The sequence below is a fragment of the Rasamsonia emersonii genome (genome assembly GCF_000968595.1).
Source record: "Rasamsonia emersonii CBS 393.64 chromosome Unknown ctg1118621760513, whole genome shotgun sequence".
In the NCBI taxonomy this organism is placed as follows: Eukaryota; Fungi; Ascomycota; class Eurotiomycetes; order Eurotiales; family Trichocomaceae; genus Rasamsonia; species Rasamsonia emersonii.
In genome coordinates, this window is record NW_013562947.1 from 11,673 (window position 1) to 38,342 (window position 26,670).

General features: G+C 50.0%; 8 protein-coding genes across 8 annotated transcripts; 5 read left to right on the plus strand and 3 right to left on the minus strand.

Annotated features, from left to right (window-relative positions):
• Positions 1–317: 317 nt before the first annotated feature.
• On the plus strand, positions 318–2,623 carry T310_7185 (uncharacterized protein; the record flags this gene model as incomplete). Its single annotated transcript, XM_013470014.1, has 3 exons — positions 318–338; positions 464–586; positions 914–2,623. The coding sequence occupies 3 exons, from the start codon at positions 318–320 to the stop codon at positions 2,621–2,623; spliced, it is 1,854 nt and encodes a 617-aa protein (XP_013325468.1).
• Positions 2,624–6,693: 4,070 nt separating this feature from the next.
• T310_7186 (MFS multidrug transporter) lies at positions 6,694–8,497 on the plus strand (the record flags this gene model as incomplete). The annotated part of the gene is made up of 5 exons (XM_013470015.1): positions 6,694–6,981; positions 7,069–7,517; positions 7,569–7,725; positions 7,772–8,107; positions 8,183–8,497. The coding sequence occupies 5 exons, from the start codon at positions 6,694–6,696 to the stop codon at positions 8,495–8,497; spliced, it is 1,545 nt and encodes a 514-aa protein (XP_013325469.1).
• A 1,456-nt stretch (positions 8,498–9,953) lies between these two features.
• Positions 9,954–11,208, plus strand: T310_7187 (RTA1 domain protein; the record flags this gene model as incomplete). The annotated part of the gene is made up of 2 exons (XM_013470016.1): positions 9,954–10,175; positions 10,234–11,208. The coding sequence occupies 2 exons, from the start codon at positions 9,954–9,956 to the stop codon at positions 11,206–11,208; spliced, it is 1,197 nt and encodes a 398-aa protein (XP_013325470.1).
• Positions 11,209–11,777: 569 nt separating this feature from the next.
• Positions 11,778–13,193, minus strand: T310_7188 (uncharacterized protein; the record flags this gene model as incomplete). The annotated part of the gene is made up of 4 exons (XM_013470017.1): positions 11,778–12,008; positions 12,092–12,714; positions 12,851–12,964; positions 13,157–13,193. 4 exons carry the CDS (start codon positions 13,191–13,193, stop codon positions 11,778–11,780), a joined length of 1,005 nt encoding a protein of 334 aa, XP_013325471.1.
• Positions 13,194–14,751: 1,558 nt separating this feature from the next.
• T310_7189 (copper-dependent polysaccharide monooxygenase) lies at positions 14,752–15,477 on the minus strand (the record flags this gene model as incomplete). The annotated part of the gene is made up of 2 exons (XM_013470018.1): positions 14,752–15,269; positions 15,324–15,477. 2 exons carry the CDS (start codon positions 15,475–15,477, stop codon positions 14,752–14,754), a joined length of 672 nt encoding a protein of 223 aa, XP_013325472.1.
• Positions 15,478–21,325: 5,848 nt separating this feature from the next.
• T310_7190 (Vacuolar calcium ion transporter) lies at positions 21,326–22,857 on the plus strand (the record flags this gene model as incomplete). Its single annotated transcript, XM_013470019.1, has 4 exons — positions 21,326–21,757; positions 21,811–21,894; positions 21,955–22,739; positions 22,821–22,857. 4 exons carry the CDS (start codon positions 21,326–21,328, stop codon positions 22,855–22,857), a joined length of 1,338 nt encoding a protein of 445 aa, XP_013325473.1.
• Positions 22,858–22,989: 132 nt separating this feature from the next.
• On the minus strand, positions 22,990–24,723 carry T310_7191 (Vacuolar calcium ion transporter; the record flags this gene model as incomplete). Its single annotated transcript, XM_013470020.1, has 5 exons — positions 22,990–23,090; positions 23,169–23,239; positions 23,359–24,116; positions 24,213–24,296; positions 24,385–24,723. The coding sequence occupies 5 exons, from the start codon at positions 24,721–24,723 to the stop codon at positions 22,990–22,992; spliced, it is 1,353 nt and encodes a 450-aa protein (XP_013325474.1).
• A 648-nt stretch (positions 24,724–25,371) lies between these two features.
• T310_7192 (Vacuolar calcium ion transporter) lies at positions 25,372–26,670 on the plus strand (the record flags this gene model as incomplete). Its single annotated transcript, XM_013470021.1, has 3 exons — positions 25,372–25,746; positions 25,804–25,887; positions 25,945–26,670. Coding segments are annotated over 3 exons (1,185 nt in total), but the record flags the coding sequence as incomplete, so codon positions are not given.

Here is a 26,670-nt window from a genome sequence, read left to right on the forward strand (position 1 = left end):
TTCTGAGTCTGCTTGTCCGACGGGCCGTAATTGTTATTCGTGTTTTTTCACCGCCTCGTCGAACCGGCATCACTGTTTTTCTCTCCCTGGATTGGGCACGAAAGACGACGAATCCACACCCGAAAACTGTGCTTCTGCAGCCTCACTAACACGACTTTTCCAATCGATTTCTCGTTGCTATTCGACTCGGATCGACTCGCGTCTCCGCTGTCGCTGACTCGTCGCCTGACGGCCCAACCGTCGACCTGCGCTGGCGCCTGAGAACCGGTGTCGAGAAGATCGAGGCGTAGTACCAAACTCAGTACAACGGGGCGACCATGGTGTCGTTCCAATGCGAGGTGAGTTGGATGGGTCTTTTTGTGCCTTGCGCTGGTCATTCGCTGGCGTCAAGGACGCCCACTGCAAATGAAAAAAAAAGGCATCAACGCGTTTAGTCGCTGACTATGACATCTTCTTTGCATAGGCGTGCGGCGATGTCCTCACCAAGAAGAAGCTGGATCCTCATCGCGGTCGATGTCGCGGCGCCTCATTCACCTGCATTGATTGCATGGTCCACTTCCAGGGCACCGATTACAGAGCACATACGGTACGACAGCTGTTCCTTCTCTAGTCGTTTTTTTTTGGTTCTGCTACGCGCAATGGACGGTGGTCTCAAGGACTATTCTCGCTACAGGGCTGCCGGGCTACTGATTCGGCCCTGTGTTTGCGGGGTGGAAAAATTTTCAAGGGTGCGACAGGCTGCGGCAGTCGCTCGATTCTGTGCCTGCGCAAATCGCATGAGTTTATCTGACTAGTCTGGCTGCACCTTGATGCCCATTGCGCCCGATTGTGACCCGATTGGCGCTGCGAGAGGTCAAGAGCTGCCGTACCTGGCGTGATGCCTTGTTGGAGTTTTTGCTGTCGTCCCAGCCAGATTCCATTGGATGAGGCTAACGATCCTTCTTTGGCGCAGTCGTGCATGACGGAGGAGCAGAAGTATATGGGCGCCCTATATAAGGAGAAACAGTCGAAGCAGCAGAAGAAAGCGGCGAACAACTCCAACGCCGCCAAAGCGAAGAACGACGACCAAAACTCCAAGAACAACAAGCCTCGCCACCCATACGTGGAAGACGCACCTGATGCAGACGATCCCAAATCGAAGCAACCACCTCCGCCGGCACCGAGTCCTCCGCCTGCGGCGACGGCTGCACCTCCGCAAACAACAGTGCCTGCCCCCGGAAACGAGAATAACAACAGCAGCAGCAACAGCAACAACGACAATAACACCACTACTAATAAAGTCAACGTATTCGACTATCTCGTCACGGACGAAACCCCCAACGCGTCTCGAGTGTCGCTGGGTGCACCCAAGGAGCAGATGAAAATGGTCGCCAACGCGCCGTCCGTCTTCGAGCCGAGCAGGGCTCTGGCCCGAGTCGACACCGACGTGGACGACGAAGAGAAGGAATACGACATCGCGTACGAGGAGAATGGTTTCTCTTATGGCGCAGAACCCATCAAGCCGTCTGTATATCCAAACCAGGCCTCCAATGTGTCCATGGATTTCATGACCCCGGCGCCAAAGAAGTCCAAGGATCGGAGCCGTCGCAAGAAGGATGAGGGACGCAGCTCGCCGGACCCGGGTGAGAAGAACGGGATGAGTGCGACAACCAGCGAGAAGAAACGGAAGCGCGGCCGTGTGGAGGATCTCGACGTTGCTGCTGCCAACGCGCGGTACGAGGAGGACACGCCCATGGTGGATGCCCCGTCCAGCGTGGCGAACAACGCGGGTACGCCGACTCTGAACCACTCCGGCCTGACCGGAGGCTTGGATCGGATGCTTCGCGACGACCGGAGGTCGATGTCCCCCGAGTACGAAGACTATACCGATGACGAGCAAGATCCCCGCCGGTACCAGGACCCGCAATCGCCGCTCAAACGCACGCGCCGGGGAGAGAAGGCAAGCAACGGCGACAATGGACTGGGGATCTCGATCAAGGGTCGTGCGGGCCGCATTATTTCGATGCTTGGGGGGTCGGCGTTGTCTGGCAGCAACGGCAGCACTACGGAGGCGACATCCAAGGCGCTCGTCCGGACGCGGCGCAGCTCGTCGGAGGCAGACGGGCAGCACGGAGGTGCAGTGGTGCATATTCGGAAGTCCAAGAAGGCGCCTCGCGTGCGGCATGTCAGCAACGGCACGTCGGAATCGCGCAAGTCGAAGCGGAAGATCAGCAGCGGGGACGGCCACCATGAGCAGGGCCGACCGTCGCGACGGCTGAAGGCTATAGAATATCAACCTCGCGACTCGGAGGGCTCGCCGGGGGGAGACGACAACCGCAAGCTCGTCATCTACCGACACAGCAAGATGACGGATGAGGAGATCCAGCGGGAGAAGGCGAGCCACTTCCTGTCGCTGGTGACTAAGGGGCCAGAGAGTCGACGGGGCTGCTCGGTCCACAAGGCGCTGAAGCGATTCCACCGGGCCTACCCGTCAGTGGCAGACTCGGACGATTGCGACGACGACCGACGAGGCCGAGGCCGGAGCCGGTCCGACAAGGAACGTCGGTACGAGGAGGAGAAGGAGTTGTGGCGGACTCTTCGGCTGAAGAGGAACGACAGGGGGGAGGTGGTAGTTTTCTTCTGACGAGTCGATGCCGTACGATGCTATACGATGCAGTCGACGATGGAGTTTCACGGTGGAGTTTGGGTTTATATTATATACGAGTGGGCTGATTGATTGACTGACTGTATGCATCAATGAGCATTTCGCTTCACGTACTGGAGGGAAAAAAAAGAAGACGGACTGGGGAATGTTACTGACTGATTTCTTTCCTGCATGCATTATCACTATTCTGATTCAGCAATTGCAATTGCAATTGCATTCGCATTGATGATGGTGTCGAACGTTGCTAGCATTGCGTGGATGTTTATGTATGTCTTTTTTTTTCTTGAGCGAGGCAAGGCGAAGTTAGGCGTTGGAAGAAGTTTCTTTTCTTATGACTGCCATAACTAGTTGTACGCGTAAAGTTTGTCTTTAATTGAACGGCTGGACCTACATCTTCAAATGGAACGTATTAATTCATTTGATGAATTCATTATCATTATCAAGCAGCAGCAGCAGCAGCAGGATTGCTTAGTAGAATCTAATCCAATCCTATCCTATCCAATCCCATGCCGTCAATGGCCAGGAATCTGGAATCAGGGTGATGATGATGATAATATTGTTGCCATTGTCTGGAATCCTTACTATTTATATTCGTTATAGTTACCTATATATAAGAGGAGTGGATAACCACTAAGTAACCATTTTAACCACTTTATATTGTACTCTGGTTCTATGCTGTCAATTGATCCTATACTCTATTCTATATTTTTTTCTATTCACGTCATACTCCCTACTCCGTAAATCAAGCCCTGGTTCCTGGCACGCTAGTAAGAAGCCGGTGCGGTGCCACCTGCTGGGCCGCCGCCAGTGTCCATTAGGCCCGCAGGGAATTTCTCCACAGGTGGGTAATACTCTGTACAGAATCTGGAGTATGGAGTACGGAGTATTCTGTCCTCAGTACACGTATGCTGGTTCGAATAGCTACTTGTCTTGTCTTGGAGTTTGAAGCAGGGCGTTTGTTTGTTCAATAGTCAGTCAGTGCTCTGCTCTACTCTGCTGACTGACATGACATGACATGCTGAGTGTGACTACTGGACTGCACATGATGGGGTAAAGAAAGATCTCCAGATCCTTTCTTTTCGCACTCTGCAGTCTATAGATACTTGATCGCCGGGATTGACGACAATCTAGCGATTAATGCTGATTGCCATGCCATTCCCTCATCGCGTGTTCGCCCCTTAAATGAATGAATGGGTCTAGTCTGAAGTTGCAGAGGAGGGGGTGCTTTTTCTTCTCTACGTATAATACTCTGTACAGAGTACGGTACATGTATGTATAGCGTAGACCGTACTTAATTACAAGTACATATAGATGGGCGAGACGTTGCAAATTTGATGGGTCTGGTCTACTTGTAGTGAACATGGAGTACAAGTAGATTATGGAGTACATACTTGTCAGCGCGCCTGCTGTATGTATGTATGCATGCATGTACTGTACAGTATATGGTGCAGAGTGCGGAGGATCCTATACTCAGAATAATAAATAGTATGGAATATAGTATACTCCGTACAGCGTACATGATCTGAAGACCCACACAGAACCGAATCCTGCATTTGTATTTATGTTTCAATGGGGTGTATAGGTTATTCTGACACGTGTGTGCAGATTGCAATATTGTACTGTATAGTCTGTACTGTACTCCCTCTGGATATACGATTTCTAATTCAGCTGCCTTGGAAGGACCTCCTAAAAAAAAAGAAAGAACGAAAAGGAAAATCACAGTACGAGACTTGAAACGAAGACCAAAGTATACGTACAGTACATACAATAATATGCTCTGATCAGATAATTGTCGTATTCAAAGAGATGTACACAATATTTACTAGGCAGACTATGCAATACTTACCTCTTGGACCTCTTCAGATAAACTGTATGTAACACGGGGCCTGCTCTGCCGATCTATTGCATTATTGCATCCCCACTGATCCACAGGATCAATACAGTTATTCTGTGCTGTTCATGTAGATCTTGCCAAATATACTATCTAGACGCTGCAAGTATGTTAGTAATTAGCTGGCTATGTAGAAGGCAATTTGCGCGTGGCGTACTGCATTCTTTGTACTGCATACTTTGTACAGTACATCATTTCCATTCCCTTCCATGCCATGTAACTGGCCTTGTAGTTATCTGCCTATTTTATCTGGCAAGCATTGGCCAACAAAACTAACTCATCAATTGATTATCTGTGTAGGTAGGTATCTACGTATACACATCTATATACTATGGAGTAGGGACAGAGGGCAGGAGCAAAACCAACAAAGTCATCTACTTTCACTTGGTATATGCAATATTTTCATTGAATGCAGGTACACCCTCTTAACAAGCAGACTAGTCTAGACAGAGATGTGGATAGATAGATAGCTAACGGATGACAACTGGGACAGGTCTGCCCCTGCGCTCTTTGCGTCGAGATCATTGAGGACTTCCTCCATGAGTACCATGTCTGCTCTTAAACGGGATTGATATCTAATTGATTCCGTAGAGAGAATTTAGCAGGACGGATCTGATAGATTAGATTGCTTTGATTTGTTTTGCTTTTCATCTGTCTTTTATCCTTTCCTCGGAAAAAGACTCTACCGTACTCACATTTGCTTTATTCTGACAACATTAAAGGGGAGATGGGAACTCCGTAAATAGAAAAGAAAAGAAAAATATGCAAAGGATCAGGGACAGGAAAGGTAGGATGGACATAAGCTGTTTTTCCTTTCTATAATTCTTCCTTCCCTTCTTTTTTCTCTTTCTTTTATGAAAACAGAGCTTATATTATCGATATCAGTAGCCGTAAGACTCAAAACATATAGTAAGGTCAGAGCCATGCGGGAAAAAAAAGAAGAAGAAAAAGAAAAGAAAAGAAAAGAAAAGAGTATCAAAGGGTAGAGAAGGAAGTTAGCAAGTGCCTCGAGTCAGCCAGATTAGGCAGGTCAGGACTGTCAAGAGAGTCAACGGAGTGCATTCTTGCCGTCGTGTCAACACACACAAAGAAGCGAGCAGCTAAAGTGAGAGGCCAGGTCCCCTGCTGAAATTTGTCAGGCAAGTCAGCGAAGTCAAGTAAAGTGAGGGTTCCATATTCTGCCATGAGATGGGATGAGGTCAGGTCAGGTTAGGACAGGTTGATAAAAAAAAGTTGTTTGTAATCCAAGAATATAATATATTTCCACAAACCCATGAATTAGAAGACTAAATCAAGGCCTCTTATTAACTCCCTCCTGCTTCTCATACAGCAGCTAGCTAGCTGGCTAACTTGTCAAAGTAACAGGAGGTGCGTTGACTGAATAACACTGATCAAGAAGGGTGTTTCATTCAATTTCAATATACATACGAGTAGGTTCTTTAGCTAGCAACATAAGAAACTACTGCTATTATTTATCAGGCAAGATTTATCTCCTTGACAGCTCTCTTGTGAAAACATTTCTTTGGGAAAATCCCCATCGAGATTGTCATTGTCTCGATTATCGTGACGTGGTCTGATCAAGAAGCGCTTGTTAATTTAATCCGTTTGAAGACTGATAATGACGGGGGTTTTTTTTGTATTATTTTCAAAAGATAAAACTCCTGATAAATAGGGGTAAAAGACCTTTCTCCAGTTCACAGAATAGAATCAGCACGGGTATTCATTCTTCCATTAGCGTGGTCTCTACAGGACAGTCGCCAAATACTTATATCGCAAAAGATACATATATGTATCTAGGGACACCTGCTGTCTGCTGTAACACGTGTTTATCATCTTGAAATTTCTGAACATTTTATACAATTATCTCTTTTTTCTTTTAAATGAATTCCAGAAAAGCACTTTCTAGGGCTTAATTCCGTTTTCCGTGGCTGATCTGATAAGAGCGTCCAATCGGATCTGAGGATGGATAAATTTCCGGCGGTCTCGAGACAGTCGAGACGAGTCTGGCTGGGCTGGCTAGACGATCGCGCAATCTTATTATATCTTTAGTTCGTCTTAGTCCGAGCTAAATAAATAAGAATTATAATAATCACGGAATTCCTCCGCGAAGATGGATATCATCGAACTTTTTTTTTTTGCCCCCCAGCCGTCCTGAGCCATGCCCGCCAACTCAGCTGGCAAGGAAGAAGATGCTGATAGAGAACGGCAGGAGGAGCAGGCCTCCGCCTCAGGACGCCCTGCCTGCTTCAGCAGCACCGTCCAGGAATGTCTGTTCGTGCTGACGGCCACTATGGCCATCGGCCAGAATTCCTTCTACACCGGTTCCATCACCGGCGTCACCGCGTCCATCGGCCGGGATCTCAACATGAACTCGGCGGAGATCACCTGGATCAACGCGGGTGCTGCGTGTGTACCTCTCTTTCTTTATCAAGATACAGTACGATTTGTATGCTGACAATGTATGTACAGCCTGAGCAGCGGCGCCTTCCTTCTGACCTTCGGCAAACTGGCCGACCTGTTCGGCCGCAAAAAGATGTTTGTCGCTGGCATGGCGGGCTTCACGCTCGCGCTGGTGGTCGCCGGCTTCGCGACGTCGGCCATCTACATGGACGTCTTCTCCGGCATTCTGGGGCTGTTCTCCGCCGCCGTCGTGCCCCCTGCCGTAGGTGCGCTGGGCGTCGTGTACGAGAAGCCGTCGAAAAGGAAGAACCGCGCCTTTGCGTGTTTCAGCGCTGGCAATCCTCTGGGCTTCGTCGGCGGGATGATCATCTCGGGGATTGCGGACCATGTGGCCAACTGGCGGGCCACGTTCTGGGCGTTGGCGGTTCTCTATGCCATCTTCACCCTCTTGACCGTCTGGACGGTCCCAAATGATCCGCCAGACGGCACGGCGCCGTGGAACTGGGAATCTTTCAAAAAGTGTGACCTTCCGGGCATGCTGCTCGTCGTGACGGGAGTGTCTTTTTTCTCCAGTGCTTTATCGTAGGTGTTCCTTCGCGTCGACATCTGCCAGACGGACTTCTGACGGATTAGGCTTGCCGGTGATGCGCCTGATGGGTGGAGGACCGGCTATGTGATTGCACTGCTCATCCTGGGCATTGTTGCCATGGCCGGCTTTCTCTACTGGCAGTCAGTAGCTGCGTATCCATTGATGCCGCTGTACGTGTGGCGCGACCGAAACTTCTCGCTGGTGAGTACCTTCCAGCCATATTCTCTCACTTTGACTAACTGAGTAGCTCATGCTCATGCTCTGCCTCGGATTCATGGGGTTCATGTCCGCTTCGTTCTGGCTGTCGCTGTATCTGCAGGAGATCAAGCACTCGTCTGCCATCGAAGTCGCCGCGCAGCTGCTGCCGATGGTCATCAATGGGATTCTGGTCAATATCGTCTGCGGCCTGGTCCTGCACAAGGTCAGCAACAAGCTTCTCATGCTGATCGCCACGACGGGCTATACGGCGTCCTTTCTCATCCTTAGCTTCATGAAGGAGGAGAGGCACTCGTATTGGGCGTTTATCTTCCCAGCCCTGATTCTGGTCGTTGTGGGGGCTGACATTGAGTTCAACGTGGCTAACGTAAGTTTTTTTTTTCTTTAACCACCTCTATTATCTGTAGAGAAATACAGACTGATCCGATGGATCTGTACCTAGATGTACGTCATGTCCTCGCTCCCCCCATCCGACCAATCCCTGGCAGGCGGCATTTTCAACACCGTGACCAAGCTCTGCAACAACATCAGTCTGGGGATCAGCACGGCGGTGTACAACGCCGTCCGAGATCAGAACTCGGGAAATGCTATTCGGCCGTATCTTGCGACCTTTTGGTTTTCGGCCGTCATCGCCGGCCTGTCGATGTTTATGGTGCCGTTCCTGAAGTTGGGGACGCAGGGTGGGGGTGAAAAGGGGGAGTTGTCTGATGAGGCGGACGTTGAGGAACGGACGACTGCAGAAAAAGTGTCGATTTAACAGATCTAATTATGCGTGAGAAGAAAGATAGAATTCTGCGTGGAAGATTCTTTGTAGTAATAGATAGTTTAGTAGCATTGAGCCAGCTCAGAAGGAACAGAACTACATATAGATAAGCAATCATGGCCGTCATTGTAAGATAGTATAAACATACTTTTAGAAGGTTAATTTTTCTACATGTTTAGGGTTGCTATGCTATAAATACTACGAAATCCTTTTATGGAGTTAGAATTGACCTTGATAATTTCATCGTAAAATAACTGCCGGTAGCACGCCTTTTCATTTCGTTTTACGCTAGTACTGTCTGCTGACTATACGGAGTAACATCAGAAGTAGCCCTCTTTGAAGACCTCTTTATTACTTATCAATCAGATTAATCCTCGTCCGTCATCGAATACACCGTACCCCGGACGGAGTAATCAACCAAGCCATCTAAACGACAGGCTGAGCAGCGGCTATGTTGGCTATCAATCAATGCAAGCCTCTCAGTATTAGCAGGCTAGGCTAGACCAGGGTCACTTCCTCGCTTATTATTTTTAGACGGACAGCTAGCTAGACTAGACAGATGTTGGTGTGACGAGCTTATTTTATTTGACCCCAACCCAATCCTGAATTTGGATCCACACCCTGTCGCCGCAGTTTAATTAATTTATTTGCATCGCGGCGGTGTGATTGATTTGAGTGTGGCTGGGAATGAATGTGGTTGCCTACCTTGGTATTCATCGTCTACATACTTATCTATCTTTTTTTTTTGTTTTCTCGGCGGTTCATTTATCTGGGATAACTTGCTCATGGAAGATAGGTAGAGTACGTGTATGTAATTAGATGCCTGTTTATTCTAGATAAATAAGTAATACGGCTATATGCCAAGTGCGGGTGTAAAATCGCAGCTGACAGAATTCCCAGCATCCAACCTAATTACCCAAGAAAACTGCCAGCAACGAGGATGCGCTGTTCATGCTGCTGTTGTTGCACTCTCGATGATTGGTGCACTCGTCCAGCATTCGTCGTACGGCTGAGCCCCCGGAGAGAAATGGTGACTTATCGACAAAACCAACAACCAACAACGCCGTGCCGTACCAACACGTCTGGCTATGTTTTGGCTGCCGATAAGCGTGGATGATAACGGTGACTGTGCTGAGTGGGCGAATCATGTAAATCTATAAGTCTATACGCTCGTCTTCCCTGTAGGGCTGAACTGGCCCTGTCGGAATTACCTTACCATTGCTGCAAGTCTTCTGCTCCATCCTTGTCAGGATTGTGTCTGCGCCTCGGGGTAAAAATAACTGGGAAATAACTCTCTGATTGCTTGTTGCCTAGGGCATTGTCGACTACTTAATTCGGTGATATCTCTTCCGAGGAAATTTCTGATTTCGCTTCTTCATCTCTTCCTACTTAGTCTGGCAGGCTCCTCGATTCAGTCTGTTAATACATCGTCTGGTTGAATACGACTACTATGTCGTCGCCAACGACAACGACGGCCACCACCACCACGTCGACCTCGACGGCGTCGCCCAGCTGCATCAGCATCCCGCCCGGTAAAGATGGCTATCTGCCCCCAGAGGCCTGCGGGAACTTGCTGCTGTACGTCCCGTCCTTTGGGGCGGCGGTGTTTTTCGTCATCCTCTTTGCCCTCACCATGCTCGTCCATATCGTGCAGGGGTTTGTCTACAAAAAGGTATGTTTTTTCCAACCACCCACTAAAAGCATGGTAGCCAGACTAACAACTCCAACAGAAATACTGCTGGGTCGTCGTCATGGGCGCCCTCTGGGAGCTGATCGCGATGATCTTCCGGGTGCTGCTGACCAAACACCAGGACAACGCCAACTACGACACGTACCACCAGCTGTTCTTCCTGCTGGCGCCGCTCTGGATCAACGCCTTCCTGTACATGACGCTGGGCCGCATGCTGTGGTTCTTCGACGAGACCAGGCGCCTGGGCGGGCTGTCGCCGCAGCGCTTCGCCATGCTGTTTGTCGGCCTCGACATCGTGTCTTTCCTCGTCCAGGCGGCCGGCGCATCCATCACCTCGCAGAGCAACATCTCGCAACACATGCTCATAATGGGCATCCACATCTACATGGGCGGCATCGGCTTACAGGAGTTTTTCATCCTGGGCTTCGTCGGCCTGCTGGTCACGCTGCACCGGCGGCTGGTGCGCCAGGAGCGCCGCGCCGTGCTGCTGCACCGCCTGCACAACGGCAGCCTGCCCTGGCGCTGGCTGTTCTACGGCATGTATTTCGCGCTCGTCATGATCACCGTGCGTATCATCTACCGCCTGGTCCAGTACGCGACGGGAACGTCGCCCTCCAACTCGCTGCTCACGCACGAGGCCTACGAGTACGTGCTCGACGCCCTGCCCATGTTCCTCGCCCTCGTCGTACTCAACTTCACCCACCCGGGCCGCATCATCAACGGGCCCGACGCCAGCTGGCCGCGGCTAAGCCGGCGCGAGAAGAAGGGGCTGAAGCGCCAGAAGAAGGCCGAAAAGGCGGCCCGCAAAGCTGCCCGCAAGACCGGCCAGAAGGACTGGAACAGCAGCGACGTCGCGTTTGAAGCGTTGCGGCCGGCAGGAGAGGGCGTCGTAGAGAACGACTACCGGACTGACGAGCATGACCATCATGACTACCATACGGACTACAGCTATGGCTACGACAGGCATGAGGAGCGATACGAGTACCCGTCCGTTCCGCTGCAGCATCAGTATTAGGCTGGACTTCATACCCTTTGATTTTGTTTGTGCTGATGAACGTATGGGTTGGATTGCCGAACTGACTCAATATATTTATTTATGTTATACCCCTGCTATTTCATTCCATTTCATTTTATTCCGAATCTCCTTCCTTTCTACTCTTCTACACATTGTCACGCTTGATGGAATACACCCATGTCGCACTATGTATATGTTAGGCGGTTTGATTTGGTTTGGTTGGGTTGGACTACCAACGTTCTCTCTACTGAGGTAGATCTGTTTTACTTTTTTTTTCTTGTGTATATGGACAACGGGCACGCAGGAGGCATGATGAATAATACCAGATTAACAGAGAAATGACTTCTGATCAATCGATCAAGTTGGCAAATCGTGTTTAAGTGCAATTCGTCTATTTAACTAGTTATTGTAGTCAATATACCGGTAGTGGGGGACAATCATCAATCAGAAAATAGACATAAGTGTTTTTTGCGTCCGCTAAAAAAAAGTCCATACATGTTGCTGCCATCTACTCTACTCTAGTCTACTTTGTTCGTTATTGTCATCACTGACCTTTCTACTCGAATCGACTACTCGTCCGGACGCGGCACTCGCTGCACCCACCCATACGGGTCCGGCTCGATGCCCTTCTGGATCGCCTTGAGCGACTTGGACAGTCGCGCGCAGCACGGCCCCGGCTCGCTGCCGTACTCGAACACGTTGCCCGTCGACCTGCGCGTGATGGAGCGCACGGGCACGACCATGGCGGCCGTCCCGACGGCGAGCACTTCGCTGAAGTAGCGCAGTTCCGCGAAAGGGATCTGTCGGAGTTAGTATCATCCGGAGGAAGGAAAGGATATAGATAAGTAGATGATATAGGTGGTAAGGATATGTATGTACACACCGGTCGGACTTCCACTCCCCACCCAAACGATCGCGCCTGGTCGAGCACACTCATGCTCGTCACGCTTCGCAGCACCGACCTGCTGTCCGGCACGACGAGGGTGTATTTCTCGTTCCCGGCAGGCTTGACGCCGACGAAGCCGGAGGTGCTGAACTCGTCGATCTCCGAATGCGTGCGGCTGTCGAGGTGCAGGGTGAGCGTGAATCCTTCGGCATGCGCCTGGTCGCTCCATTTCAGCACCGGCGCATAGTTGCCGCCGACCTTGACGTGGCCCGTCCCGAGGGGCGCGGCGCGGTCGAACTCGTCCAGTACGAGCGCCTTGACGGGGCTCACTCCGTGGTAGGCCGTGAACGGCTGCGTGAAGACGCAGAACTTGTAGCCGGGCCCGGCGGAGACGGCGAAGAAGCCTTCTGACCCGAAGGCTAGCGGTCGCACGTACATGGCAGCCTCGCTGTCGTGCGGAGGGACAAATTCGGCGTTGCGCGCCAGAGCCAGGTACACGCTCTTCAGGAAGAGGTCCTCGGGGACGACGGGGATGGCGATAGCGGCGCAGGAGACCTGGAATCGTTGGGCGTGATCGGAGGGGCGAAAGACTAGGATCTGGCCTTGAGGGTCACGGTATGCTGGACTTCCTTAGCGATGAAGCAGAGAAATAGGACACCAAGAAAATACCCTTCATCCCCTCAAACGCTTGTTGACCTGTCGACGAGACCTGCCATCAGCATGCGCTGAACACGGTTGATTCAGTCGAAGGCAGACCATAGTTCAATCCCGGGGCCAGCCCGTGTACTCGCAGATACGGATCTTTGACAAACCGCGGGGCCGACCAGGTACCAGTGGCAGCGTCGTAATCGCATTCGACATGGCCGTTGACTGTCAGTCAGTCCGTCAGTCCGAGTTCAGTCGAGTATACCATGAGCGGCAGTTCTTGCCTTCTCTCACGTGCCCAAAGCCAAGCTTGTTCCATTCTGGTTTTTGTCAGCGGAGGACCGGGAGAACAGAGAACGAGATTGAAGCAAGGGAGAAAGAATAAAGAAGAAAGCAACAGTGACTGAGACAACCAACCAATGGACTCGACCGGGGCAGGAGGGAAATCCGCCATCGTGGATCGCAATCGCAACCAGACAGCCGTCGACAGGCGGGAAATGAGAAATAAGAAAGATGGTTTCCATCAGTCACTGTCGAGGAAGTGGCAGATTTTAGGCCCTCAGGTCGCCATGCAGTAGCGACTTTGCCAGCCATACGGAGTATGAGCCACCAGTGATGGCGTCGTCGCTGTTGGCCATTGCGGGGTCGCGACCAGGGTCTGCAGATAAGCTGACAAGTCACTGCCACCTCCTATGGCTGCATGAGGCAGTGCTGCAGTCCCACAGAAACAATTCATCATCGCCTTGTTCGATGATTTTATCAGGGGAAAATCCATATTCTGCCATGAGGAGAAGCGTCGGAGTACGCGGGGAAGCACGTTGTACTGTCCACGTGCCTCAAAGCTTGGCTTCAACAAACTAGATACAGATCATCGCCGGCAGCTCCAAGTCTCCTTGACTTTTTCTTGGCTGCAGGTCTCGATCGGGTCTTAGTCGAGGGCTTGGGGTTTGGGGCTAGGGCTGTTTGTTGCATGCGTGTCATGTGCTGTACCTGAGGCATCTCCTACAACCTGTAGTATACATACAAGCTTCCTTTCTCCTCAACTTTATGTACACGGAGTGTGCGAGTTGATATACTCTTCTTTCGGATGTGTCAGTTTTTTCAACTCAGTTCTATTCGGAGTACGATCCTAAATTCTTTCTACTACTGGACACCAAATCAGATACTGTATTGTCAACAAATGCGTAGTCTACAACTATTCTTTTCGAAATCAGCTAGATCAAGACGTCTTTTGCCAACCAGCTCTATAGTAACCTATAACTTCTCCGGCCAGTCTATAAATCTATACCCCAATAACAATCAACGAAAACAAACAGCAGTTGTAGCCCGCAAATGCAATGCCCAACACACGTTGATATAGGCACCAAGTTCTCCTCTACAAGTCGATAACCTGTCCCAAAATGAATCTGGCAGCAATACAGAGGAAATTTCAGAGAAAGAGAAGGAAGAAGAAAAGACCAAAAGGAAAGAAATAAGACCTGACACTGCAGAAAATTTTCCTTTCTGACAGTTCAGCCCCTATATCAGCTGTGCTTGTCATATTGCTATATTTCCTTTCTTGGGCATTTGGTCCAATGGGAAGGCCTGTTACATGTTTCCCCATGCGGTTAGCAACCAGGTTCCACGTGGTCATCAGCAGCATGCGCAGCAGCAGCTATACAGTCAACTGCTATGGGCGATATACTGACATGAAGCAGTCGGATAGATTCAGATTCCAGATCGCAGGTATAGGCCATGCGCTACTGCTAGGTGGGTAGCCTACAACATGCCATTTATCATCCTACTAGGCGATTCGCGACACTACTGTATCTCCTATTCAAAGTACATCTTGAAGATATCTTATTCGGGCCTGCCCAACTCCGTCAGGGACGGTCCAGCCCTGCCGAAGCCTTCTTCTATCCTATGTATGTACATACAGGCGGTCTTTCACCAGAGACTGCCTCAAACCGACATCTATCTAGTCCACCACATGCATATACAACCATGTGTCATCAGGGCACATAGATCTCAACTCAGTCCTGCTGGCAAGTCGGGGCGACCGGCGAGGAGCTGGTCACACCCGCGCCGTAGATGACCTGCTTGCCCGGGTGCCGGAAGACGACCTGCTGGTTCTCGACGGTCTGGCAGTTGTTGCCGGCGGCGCCGACGTTGGCGACCATGATCTTCGGGTAGGACGCGGCGACCGAGTCGGTGGTGCCGCTGCCGCCGGTGATCTCGACATCGGCGCAGTTCATGTACATCTCACGGTTGCCCTGCAGGTTGAACCAGGTCCAGGCGAACAGCGCCTTGCCGTTGGCGACGTCGCTGGGCATCTGGAAGTCGTACTTGGTCGTCAGCGGGCAGCCGCCCTCCATCGACTGGATGACGTAGAAGTTCTCGCCGTTGTCGTAGCTGAGCGACAGCTGGCACGAGCCGCCGCCGTGCGTGGCCGAGCCGGCGAGCGTCATGTTGTAGGTCTGACCGGCCTGGTAGGTGGTCACGGTGCGCCAGGGGGTGTTGTTCTGGTATCCCTTGCAGGGGAAGTTGGAGCCTGTAAAGTTCTGTTAGAACTTTGTGCCTTCTATCGCTGCATGTGCGGACAAACCATCAGCATTGAGTGGGCTCGTCATGGAGTAGTCAATGTCGCTGTAGTTGTTGTTCGGATCGAACTTGCTGCGCAGAGGGTACGGCCAGCTCATCTCCATATGGGCGGTAACCAGACCGGCCGAGAGGAGACCGAGAACAGTTTTGAAGAGCATTTTGTCAAGTATGTATTTGCAAAGTATGTACTGAGAAGCAGAAGTGAACAAATGCGAGAAGCTGGCCGAGTAAGGAATGAATATCGCGAACGCTCGAAGGAATGCGACTGATGTAGTTGTACAGTGCGTGATGATCTCGATTTCCACGTCTCTCAGAGGGTTCTTATATGTCAGTCGCTCGTCTCGACTCGACCATGGTTGCGGGTTAGGGTTGCATTGGCGTGCGGTTGCAATGAGGTTTCAACCATGACCGAGAATTGGGGCGATAGGATCCAAACCATCCAATACCCCATTGGCACGACCCAGGATGCCATACTGGGTATCCGCATCGATAGCCTGGCTGGGTTCTCAGCGGCTACACCGGCGTATCAGGCCATCTGTCTGCATTTCGATCCAAGTAAGGGATTGGCCAGGGTGGTCTAGGTAGTTCTCGACTCTGTGAACTGACTGCGGATCCAAACGGTGGAGGAACTCCACGTCAATTGATGTTTTGTGGAGAATCATTTAAAGTGCCTCCACCGACTGTCAGTGGCCAGAAGGGACTGCATGTTTGCCTCGCAGGCATCCCTTCATACCATGTGGCCGCGGATACTACCCAAGAATTCCAAGACGTCTAAACAGCGTATCGCCGCGCAGGTACATCGGCATGCTGATAGGCGCCAAATTCATTTTGTCCCCTTCGTTTATCCAATGGGATTGCGCCCAGCGGACATGGTCTGGGTGTTACGCTTATCAATTGAAACGCCGGATTGATGTTGCAGATCGCTGTGAGCCTAAAAACAACGTTATCTTCGTGTCAGAGAATAGTGAGAACATGACAACAACAGGTGGGAATCGAACACACAAACGGCCAGTTCAGACAGCAAACGCACCCACTTTGATCATGTCAAAACAGTTGACCCAGCGATTCGCTTGACGCCTGTTGGCGGTTGATTCCTGTTCCTGACGCGTTTCGTTTCAAGAAGGTTGCAGCGTGTGATTTCGTGCAGTCTTGGCACGCCGACTGGCCGGGAGCAGCCAATTGCTTGGCCCGCCGAAACGAATCAGCGGGCCAATCGGAGATCCAATCGCCGGCCATGGCTCGGTTTTCCGCCGGATGACTAATGCGGCACCTGACAACAAGCCCCAGAGACCCACGCAGCCAATTGGAGCCCCTCCGGCCGTTTAACGTGGTTCCAGCAGATGGGGAGATGGTATCGATGTCCAAGGAGAACCTGGTAGCTTATTATCCGGATGGCGATCCTCCATATCGCTTACGTATGCATATGCATAAGTTGAAGTATTCTAGAACGGTTAATGTCACTTTGGGAATTCACCTTTGGAAGCCATCCTCCCCCTCCAAATAAACAGGACGATAAGGAAAACGAAATCAAGTGACAACAACTACTACCACGTGTCTGCACAGCATCCAGCCCGCAGACGTACTGATAGATTATAGATACCGACATAGCAGGTATTATCTATCTATGTACCGGATCTACAACATCACGCTCCTACCTCTATCTAATCTGTACGTGCATGTACCACTGCAATGCAACCCATCCTCTTATCGTATAGCCCAACATGTAGTTACTTTACTCAACCTCCATAATCCAACCAGTAAAGCGTAGATTTTCGGGGAAGGGGCGGTGCTGTTTTTGTGGCTTTCATTCTGTATACAATAGAACTGGGTATGGCTTCCTGTGTTGTTGTTATACTTTAGAGTTGGGGCGAGGGGCCGAAAAGAGCGTATCGCGATACTACCTCTACATATACCCGTCAGCCTTGCCAGCGGAATCGAGTCCACTAGTTGATCATGCTAACCAGGTTAATCATAGATTCAAAGAATCGCTCCAGAAGACGATGGTGGCGTCGACTACTGCTTGCCGGAATTCTTGCCTCGGTTGCTGAAGCTGCTACCAGACTAGGTATTAGGTCAAGGAATCTCACCCCAAGGTAAATGGTCACATGAGGTATCTACGTCCCCATGGATTTGGGCCTTATTTAGCCTGTTTTCTGGCTTCGAGTTTAACCATTGTTGGCCTGAGCCTGGTCAACTAGGCAATCACCCTGTAATTAGTCTAATCTACAGTGCTTCATTATCTGCTTTGACTGAGTCTATGATACCCTACTGTATATGGACATACAGCAACTATGCTTCCATCTGCATATTGTGTTGTGTGAGGTGCACAAGGAAGTATGGCATAGTTCATCTAATTCACTGTCAGTGTTTTGCTCTATCTCCTTTCTCTTCGTTCTCGTGTCTGCAGCAGACGCAGGACCTTACAAGGAACACACATGTGACAAGTGTCTAGTCTTGCATATTGCATACCAGCAGAATATTGCTTATCGCACGCAATACACCGCTGTTCTAGCAGTGCAGAACGCTACAGGTTCTGCAACTTTACTCTCTACTTTGAAGAAGAGGTCTTATCTCTCACACCCTTTCTACTGCTTTGGGTTGCAGTTGTGTTAATTGCTTTTCCTGCAGCTGTGCATTCAGCCCAGTCTATTTTGACTCTACACTGACTGAGGATCGCAGTGTTACGTGGTTCAGTCAGTCTTTTCCATTCTTCAGTTCGTTGTGCTGCTCAACGCCAAAGATACGACTGTCGCCGATATCGGCTATCGCTCGCCCTCGTGACCACCGCTGCCTTGACCTCCTTCGCCCAGCCCGAGCATTGATTCTCTGTTCGCCTCGAAATCCTCCGTCTAGAATTGCATTTGCCTTTTCTCTGTATCAACTGGATCTGCAAGTACTTTTCGCAAGCCCAGAACCAATCTGAACGACAACCATACCAGTTCCTCTTGTTAGTATGTCAACCACTATCCTCGTTGTCATTGTGATGTGTTAGAAAAAAACATTACTACTGAGGCCATACGCGAGTCTCATGCTGCCGAAGGCTGGGAGAAATAAAGAGTGAAACTGTCTGCTCTGGCAGGACATCTTACGGCTTCATTCAGGCCTACAAATAGATGAGACCATAGCACCGCAGTCCGTTCGCACAGTTTATCAACCTGAATCCCGACATTCTCTCAGGTCTTAGGGGAATAATCTTAAGCTATGGTTTTTCGACAACCCTGTCCCTGGCTCCTTAAGATCTCCACCTCGTCACTGGTCAGGTTGGTCCGAAGTAGAAAGAGTCACATTCGAAGTCGTTTCCAAGATTTGTTCTATGCCAAGTCAGTTTCGACCACTCCCTTTGTGATCAATTGCGCACGCAGCACAACCTGGAATGTTCTAAGTATTTCGTCTTTTGAGGCAAAGCAGCTCTGCAGTAAGTTTCCCTAAGTGAAGCCAAAGACAATTTGACACTGGCACGAGCCGTATACTCGCGAGTAAACACAGTTTTCCTGGTCTCAATCCCATCATTGAGAAGCACAAATTCACCCGGTAGCGGAGCGCTACCTCAACTTGTCCTGCCAGATGCAGATCATATCATGACTCTCAACTAGGACAGTATGGTTCTGGAGGAAGCTTAATCCAAACTCCAAAATGGGCAAGGAATCACCACGGTACTTCCCACAGGTATGAAGTTGAAAAGTGAGGCCCTGTCCAATATTCAGGCCCTTTTCGGATAGATAACACGAAGAAGAAGCCGCAGATAGTAATGGCCAGACTCGAGGTTTGATGTAGACAAGTATGATTTTGCGAGACTAGCTGAAATGTACGCACGTACTGTACATACGGTAGATATCATTGATAGTTCGATCTATTCTCTGCATATTCTTTTATGGTGCATTTGTGTTCTTCCTATAGTTAGTTTTCTATCCTGTTTTTGTATTGTAACAATATATAAAATTAAAAATTCCCTGAGCAAAACAAGGCATTTCACGGATAGTAATGATACCTACTAACCACAGCTAAGTAAAGACGAAAATATATATATATATATATATAAGTAAAATCAAATTCCATCCCGTTCCATCACTCTGGATTTTACCTTGTGTTCAAATATGAAAGGTCAACCATAGTAATAGCTTTCGTCTGCTGCAATTAACTCTTTTATTTTTCACCCTTCCAGTTAATCAAACTAGGAGCAATCACAGGTATAGCAGGCAGATTACGATTGGTAAAGGTTGAGTTGCTGACGGCATAAGTTATGAGCTCCACAAGCCTACTTTTTTGGTCTAGAAGTTTCCAAATTTGTTACATGACTGGTCAGTTCAGGACAGGGGGGGTGATATACTCCAGTCTTGTCACTGACTTTTCCTGACTGATGCAATAAACACGGGAGAGTGCCTGTTCTTCGAGAGTGGACTCCAGTAGATCATTCACGCTAAAACTGGTATGGCTACCTGGAGCTTTTCAGTATCAGTGATCTTCTAATAATGTAAGGGAGGCCTGATAGGATGGATTTGTGTTATTTATTCTTCAGCCCGATAAATATCCTGTAATTATGGTTTGGGGGCTTCTAGCAAGAAGAACCAATACAACAACTTTAGGGACAACTAGAAGCAATTTACAGTATACATTATCCGCTAAATGGTGCTCTCATTGCCACCCGTCAGCGACAGGACTGTTGTGTTGGGAGACCAGTCTCAATAAGGAAAATGTTTAGCCCTTCTGGATTCGCTGAATCGCACATGCCAGTTAAAACTCCGTACTGATCGCCATGAGAGGTCCAGGCGGCTAAGTATTATCTTTATCGTCACTTCAGGATCTCAACTGATGGTTCTTAAGGGTCATCATGACTTCATTTATGACATGACATCTATTGGATGGCAAATACGTCCTTAGTGCTAGTTTAGATATTCCTGTATGCCCATATATATACAGCACCGCCTATCAGGCCGATCTGAGACTATAAATAAATAAATAGAAATCTCTCTCTATCCAAGATAGTCTGGAAGTTAGTAACCTATTAAGAGCATACATGATGGCCTTCAAACCTTTGCAGATGTAGCCCAGAAGGCACTTCTTATGACTTCAAAGTCTTATAAATTCTATGCTACGTTGAGCCCTTGCCCACAAAGGAGGTGAATATATATAGAGTAACCCCTAAGGGGAAAATACCTAAAAAGCTTAGGAAATCTTATTATATGCTAAGAATAGAGTATCTAAAGTGGGGTATATAAATGAGAACCATGCTCAAAATACCCTATACCTATAGGTATGCTATATAGTGGCATTATTTTACAGGATCGCTCCTGTATACCAGGCTACTTGAAGATCAGTGGGTTGAGCTAAGACTCGTTCTAAAAAAGAGCTTGGCCTGGCCCCACATTAATTAATGAGAGGGCCCATGTGTAGTTTCCTATCCATCTGATTCGTCAAAGAGCTTCGGGCAACTTTTCCTTTTTGGATATTTGGGTATAGATGGATCTTGGTGTGTCGTAATATTCACACGGTTGACATAGGGTTTTTCAATCTGAAAGACAGGTCTGAGAACGATGATAACGTCAATGCTTTTGTCTAATTTCATTTCGACGAATACTTTGACAGACGATATTTCCTCGTCCGAGCACCACTGCCTGGGCGTCAACATGATACTATTTTTGGCAAAGCGTGCAATTTGGCAACCCCACCAGGGCAGGGTCCGCCCCGCCAATCATCGTCTGCGCACTGCAGATCCCCCATGGTTATTCCGAGGACGAGGCCCGTGACCCCTCGCGATCAGGCCCCTACACACCCATACACGACAGTCCAGGACTGATCTACTCAACTGCAAACGAAGCCAAGTTCCCTAGATGACATGAAGTCGACGTGAAGGAAGTGGATGAGGGGTGGTCATCCACGTGTTTTACTCTTTACGCGGCTTGGAACAAGCTTTCGCCGGACGCCAACGCAGATCAGTGCAGTAGCCTGGTTGGGAATAGGACCTCGCCTCCAACGTGACCTCAACTAAATCCTTCACACGACACCAGCATGTTGCGATCTCCCAAACGCAAACCCCAGAACAGCATGTCCAGTTCTGCTGAACTGAATCGCCCGGCAGCAGATGAGACAGAGCCGTTACTGAACCCCAGCAACACCACTAGGAACTATACCAGCGGCGACGGTGGGATGTCTCCAGGCCCAGGCCCAGACCAGGACTGGAGTCGGCAGTCATTGGCATTGCGCATTTATCATGCCATCCTCCGCCTCAACAACATCAATGTGCTGCTGGCCTTCCTGCCGCTGGGCATCCTGTCCGGTCTCTTGGGCTGGAACTCCATTTTGACCGCCGTCTTCAACTTTCTTGCCATCATCTCGCTGTCTGCTTTGGTGTCCTATTCGTCAGACGAGCTGTCGCATTATCTCGGAGAGTTGAGCGGAGCATTGATCAATGCTACTTTTGGCAATGCCGTCGAGCTGATTGTCAGTTCTCCTCTTCTTGAGCTCTTTTCTTGTGGCTGACCAATGCCCGACAGTCCGGTATTGTCGCTCTGAGTCGCGGCGAGATACACTTTGCGCAGTCCGTGATGATTGGTAGTATTCTATCCGACATTCTTCTGGTTAGTTACGTCTTTTGTCCTTACTTTCCTATTTGATTCTCACACTAATATACAATCTAGGTCCTTGGTGGCTGTCTCATCTCCGCTGCATATCGCAAGCATGTGCTCAAATTCAAGATGGCCGAGGCGGACGCCCTGTCGTCATTGATGATCATCACCGCCGTAGCACTGATCCTCCCCACAGTACTGTACTCTGCATTTGGCTCGTCGAATTCTTCGTCGGACATTGACGACAAGATCGTGTCCTTCTCGCATGGCACCGCGCTAGTCCTCTTCATTCTCTACGCCGGATACCTTTACTTCCACCTGGGAACGCACTCTCATCTGTTCGTCGAAGACCAAGGGGACGCGCTAAGCGTGACGAGTGACGACGACGCGACAGATAATAATAACAACAACCCTGCTCGCCAGGAGGAATCTCCCAGCTTGAGCCTTTCAACGGCTACCGTCCTTCTCCTCGCCGCAACGGCCGGAATCATGGGCTGCACACACTTCTTGCTCAAAAACGTCGACCAGACCGCCCACATCACGAGTATGAGCAAAACCTTTATCGCCGCCATTCTGATCCCCATTGCCAGCAACAGCCCCGAGGGGGCCGCCGTCGTGGCTGCTTCGCGGGACGGAGACGTCAACTTCGCGATTGGCGTTATCGTCAGCAGCATCCTGCAGATCGCGCTGTTTGTGGTGCCCTTCCTGGTGATGCTGGGGTGGGTGATCCAGCAGCCGATGACGCTCAATTTTGAAAACTTTCAGACGATTATTCTTTTCTTTGCCGTGCTGGTGGTTAATCACCTGCTTCAAGCGGGAAAATATACGTATATTCATGGTGTCATGTTGGTGGCGTTGTAAGTAGAATCTTTTTTTTCCCCCAGTGAGCGTGCTTGTTGTGGATTGAAACACTAATATCAACGTTTTCGGTGATATAGGTACGCCGCCATTGCCACTGCTCTCTATACGCGCTGAGGGAACGACACTTGGGCGATTATATACAGTAGAGTATGAGGTGATTTTATCCAGATATGGAGCACACTCCATGAAAATAATATATAGCACCTTACTGGAAGTTTAGCTTCTTATTAATATTAATATTAACAGTTAACTTCCTCCTTGATCCTCTTGATTATTATTACTATCTTCCTGATCAGCTACATGGCACCAGGCCACAACTTTCCAGAGGCGATTGAAGCAATCGATCGCTATGATTGAAGTAACTTCAGAGTTCTATGCCCGAATCCAACTGATGTGTAAAGCGGATGCCGTCCACGGTTGCTTACTAGAGTAGCAGCGAATACAGACCAAAAAGGTCACCTGCATCAAAGTCTCCGCATTGCAGTAACCGCATGTGCTGGGACGTCAGGCCGCATGCAGAATGCAACCGCGATAATGACATATCTAAAAATCAAGAAAAGAATTGCGTCAATATGCCTTGTCTGCTAAGAAGGAGAAGAACGTATTTCTACTTACGTTCCCATCAACATAGCACCCTCAAAGTAATTCGTCTGCCCGTCCTGAATCAGGTAGATCATGACCATGATCGCCGTGAAGAAGACAATGGCGACAAAACTGTCAAAGTCGAGCGTCATCGGCTGCTGCAGGATCCAGCCCAGGAGGACCAGCAGCGGGGTGATGAGGAGGGTGACGTGAAGGATGGTGCCGATGACGGTCCGTATCACCACGTCGATCTGTCGCTGCCGGGATATCGCTATCAGAGCAGCGTATTTTGCCGCGTTTCCTGCCAGGGGAATGAGCACTAGACCCAGAAATGCAGGGCTGACGTGCAGCGCTTTGGCTGAGCCGTCAATGCTGTCGATCAGGTACGAGGCGCAGCCGAAAATGGACAGAATCGAAGCAATCAGGATGCCACCGGCAGCCCAGAGTCGTCGACGAGTCGGGGCTGGTGGCTCGTCCTCGGCGACGTCATGGCTGTTTCCGCTAGAGCCATCACCGGGCACGTTCTGGAAGAGACACGCATGGGTCTTGTGCTGAAAGCGAAGATAGACAACGAAAAGGATAAACAGAATGATGGCAGTGCCGTGCGACATGGTCAGCATGTCCCTGTCAGTAGTGACCGATTCAGATGATGACGTAAAGGACATGATTGCCGGGATGATCAGCGCGATGGAGACGACTATCATCAGCGAGGACATGATGCCGGTCAGCAGCTGGTCAAACACCAGTTTCTCGACATTGTAGCTGGCGAAGAGGATGCTGCTGCCGAGGACCTATAACGAAGTAAGTACTCTCGTCAGTAGAAGATGGAGAGACAGCGAGAGATGAATTGAAGATGGAAGAAGGAGATTTTGTGAGGGTCTCTTTACCAGAAGAGAGTAGCATAGGACGCTCCCGACCAGAGTCGACTGGACGATGCGGATTCGTCCCTGTCTCAGGGCGATGATGCCCACCTTTAAGAACCCAAGTTATCAGCTATCACGACTACTAAAAAAAAAAAGAAAAAAATGCAGCGACTTTGATAAGAAGCAGGTGTCTTACCGCCAACTCGACAGTATTTCCCAAGGTCGCTTTGAGCAGTCCAGCGGGAACCTGCCCCGTCTGCGCTGCTACATCCCCCAGCAAGAGCGCTATCCAGTAAGCCAGCGGTACGATAGCAAGGAGGTTGAGTAAGAACACCGCCTGATCGGCCCAGCCAAGGGCACCAGCGGCCAGCCCGACAGGCACAAAGACCAACAGCGAGTTCACGTAGCTGCTGCGAAGCACCGTCCGCATTGCGCGGTAGGGGTACCATGTGAAGTGCCGCAGGAGATGTAGTTGAGCCGGCTCGAGCCAGTCGGCCTGGCGGGCTTGTTGTCCATAGCCACGAACGTCAGACATGATGTATGCTGGACTTTTTCCGAGAGCTACAATAACAGATCGATCATAGCAAGTTCCTCATCTGCAGTATATGTATAATTGCTTGCCTTTAACCGTTTCAGGGCCTTCGCAGTCGTCACGTTGTTCCTGGCGCTGTCCGTGGTGGAGTCAGTTGATCGGCACTAAGCGGCCTTAGCGTCAGCCTAGTTAATTTCGCAAACAATTTATATTTACCTCTTCAACACCCCACGAAACACCATCAATGCCGTCAGTGGCCAGAAATAGAGCATATTCCGCCGGAATATACAGCTGGATATTCGATTAAGCCCTGCTTGAACGCTTTTGGATCACTGTTCAGCCTTACTATCGCAGGCACGATATCGTGTTGCCTGCGAGATGAGTTCACGGACGCTATCTTTAGAAATGATGTGCTGAATGCTGCGGCCAATCAGCGATTCGGCAGCCTGTCAGTGCCCCCCGCCAGCATCAAACTCGTCAAACTAATAATACCCCATCCTTCAGCCTAGTGACCATCAACTCGAGCTGACATCTATTGCGAGAACAGGGGCAGTCAGAGATGTTACAATACGCCATCTGATGGCATCCCCTGAGCATAATCAGAACTACCAAAGTCTGCGACACCGACATCCCCAAAGCCAACTCGTGGGCATGTCTGCGCCGGAGCTGGCTGACGAGAGCGAACACACCGGTCTGCTCAGAGGAGAAGCTGCCGGCCGCTCTCCTGGAGAAGCAGTCCCCCTCAGAGAACATCGACCAGTCCAGGGCCTCTTCGTGGATGCCTACCATGCCTCCAAGGCAACATTGCGTTGCAGCCACGCCAATTGGCTCCTGGGGTTGGTGCCCCTGGGCATGATTGCCTCGTCCTCGGGCTGGAATCCAGCAGCAGTCTTCATCCTCAACTTCCTGGCTATCTTCCCCCTGGCTGCGTTGCTCTCTTACTCGACCGAGGAGCTATCTGCCAGTGTAGGACAGACGATCGGAGGGTTGATAAATGCGACCTTTGGCAATGCAGTGGAGATGATCGTGAGTTCATCGGTTAGCAATGCGACGCGGTGGGCTTTTTATTAATGAGTGCAATAGGTTGGCATCACCGCCCTGAGACAGGGCGAGATCCGCATTGTCCAGTCTAGTATGGTTGGCAGTGTTTTGTCAGGCACTCTCTTAGTAAGGTGACCCTCGGAGCCTCAATTCTTTTCGTCGGCTTGTTAACGAGGTTGGCAGATCCTTGGTTGCTGCTTCTTTTCCGCCGGTTATCGCCAAGAATGTCGCAAGGATAACCTGAGGTTCAACGTGGACGTCACCGGCATCATGACCTCGTTGATGGTCGTCGCATCCGCCTCGCTCTTCATTCCCTCCGCGCTTTCCTCGACTACTCCGACGTCGGAAGTGAACGATTATATCCTGGTCCTGTCTCGGATTACTTCCCTTATCCTCCTGCTCTTCTACGTCGTATACCTTTATTTTCAGCTCAAGAGCCATGTTCATCTGTTCAAGGATTGCGATGAATCGGAATCTGATGATCATGCGCTTGGCCCATGGGCCGCCAGCATCGTTCTCATCTTGTCGACCCTTGGGATTACTTTTTGCTCAGATGCTGTGGTAGACAGCATCGACGGAGTCGTCGAGGCCTGTCACGTCAGCCGCGCTTTCATCGGCCTGATCATTGTCCCTATCGTCGGCAATGCTGGCGAGTTCGTCACCACTGTGAACGCGTCCATGAAGGACAAGCTGGATCTGGCGATCGGCATCGTTGTCGGCAGCACCCTGCAGATCGCCCTCTTTGTCACCCCGTTCATGGTCATCATGGGCTGGATACTGAATCAGAAAATGTCGTTGCATTTCGACACTTTTGAAACGACCGTCTTTACGCTGGCTGTCGTCGTAGTGAATTGTATAGTTCAGAATGGCCAGACCAATTACTTCGAGGGGTTCCTCTTGATTGGAACG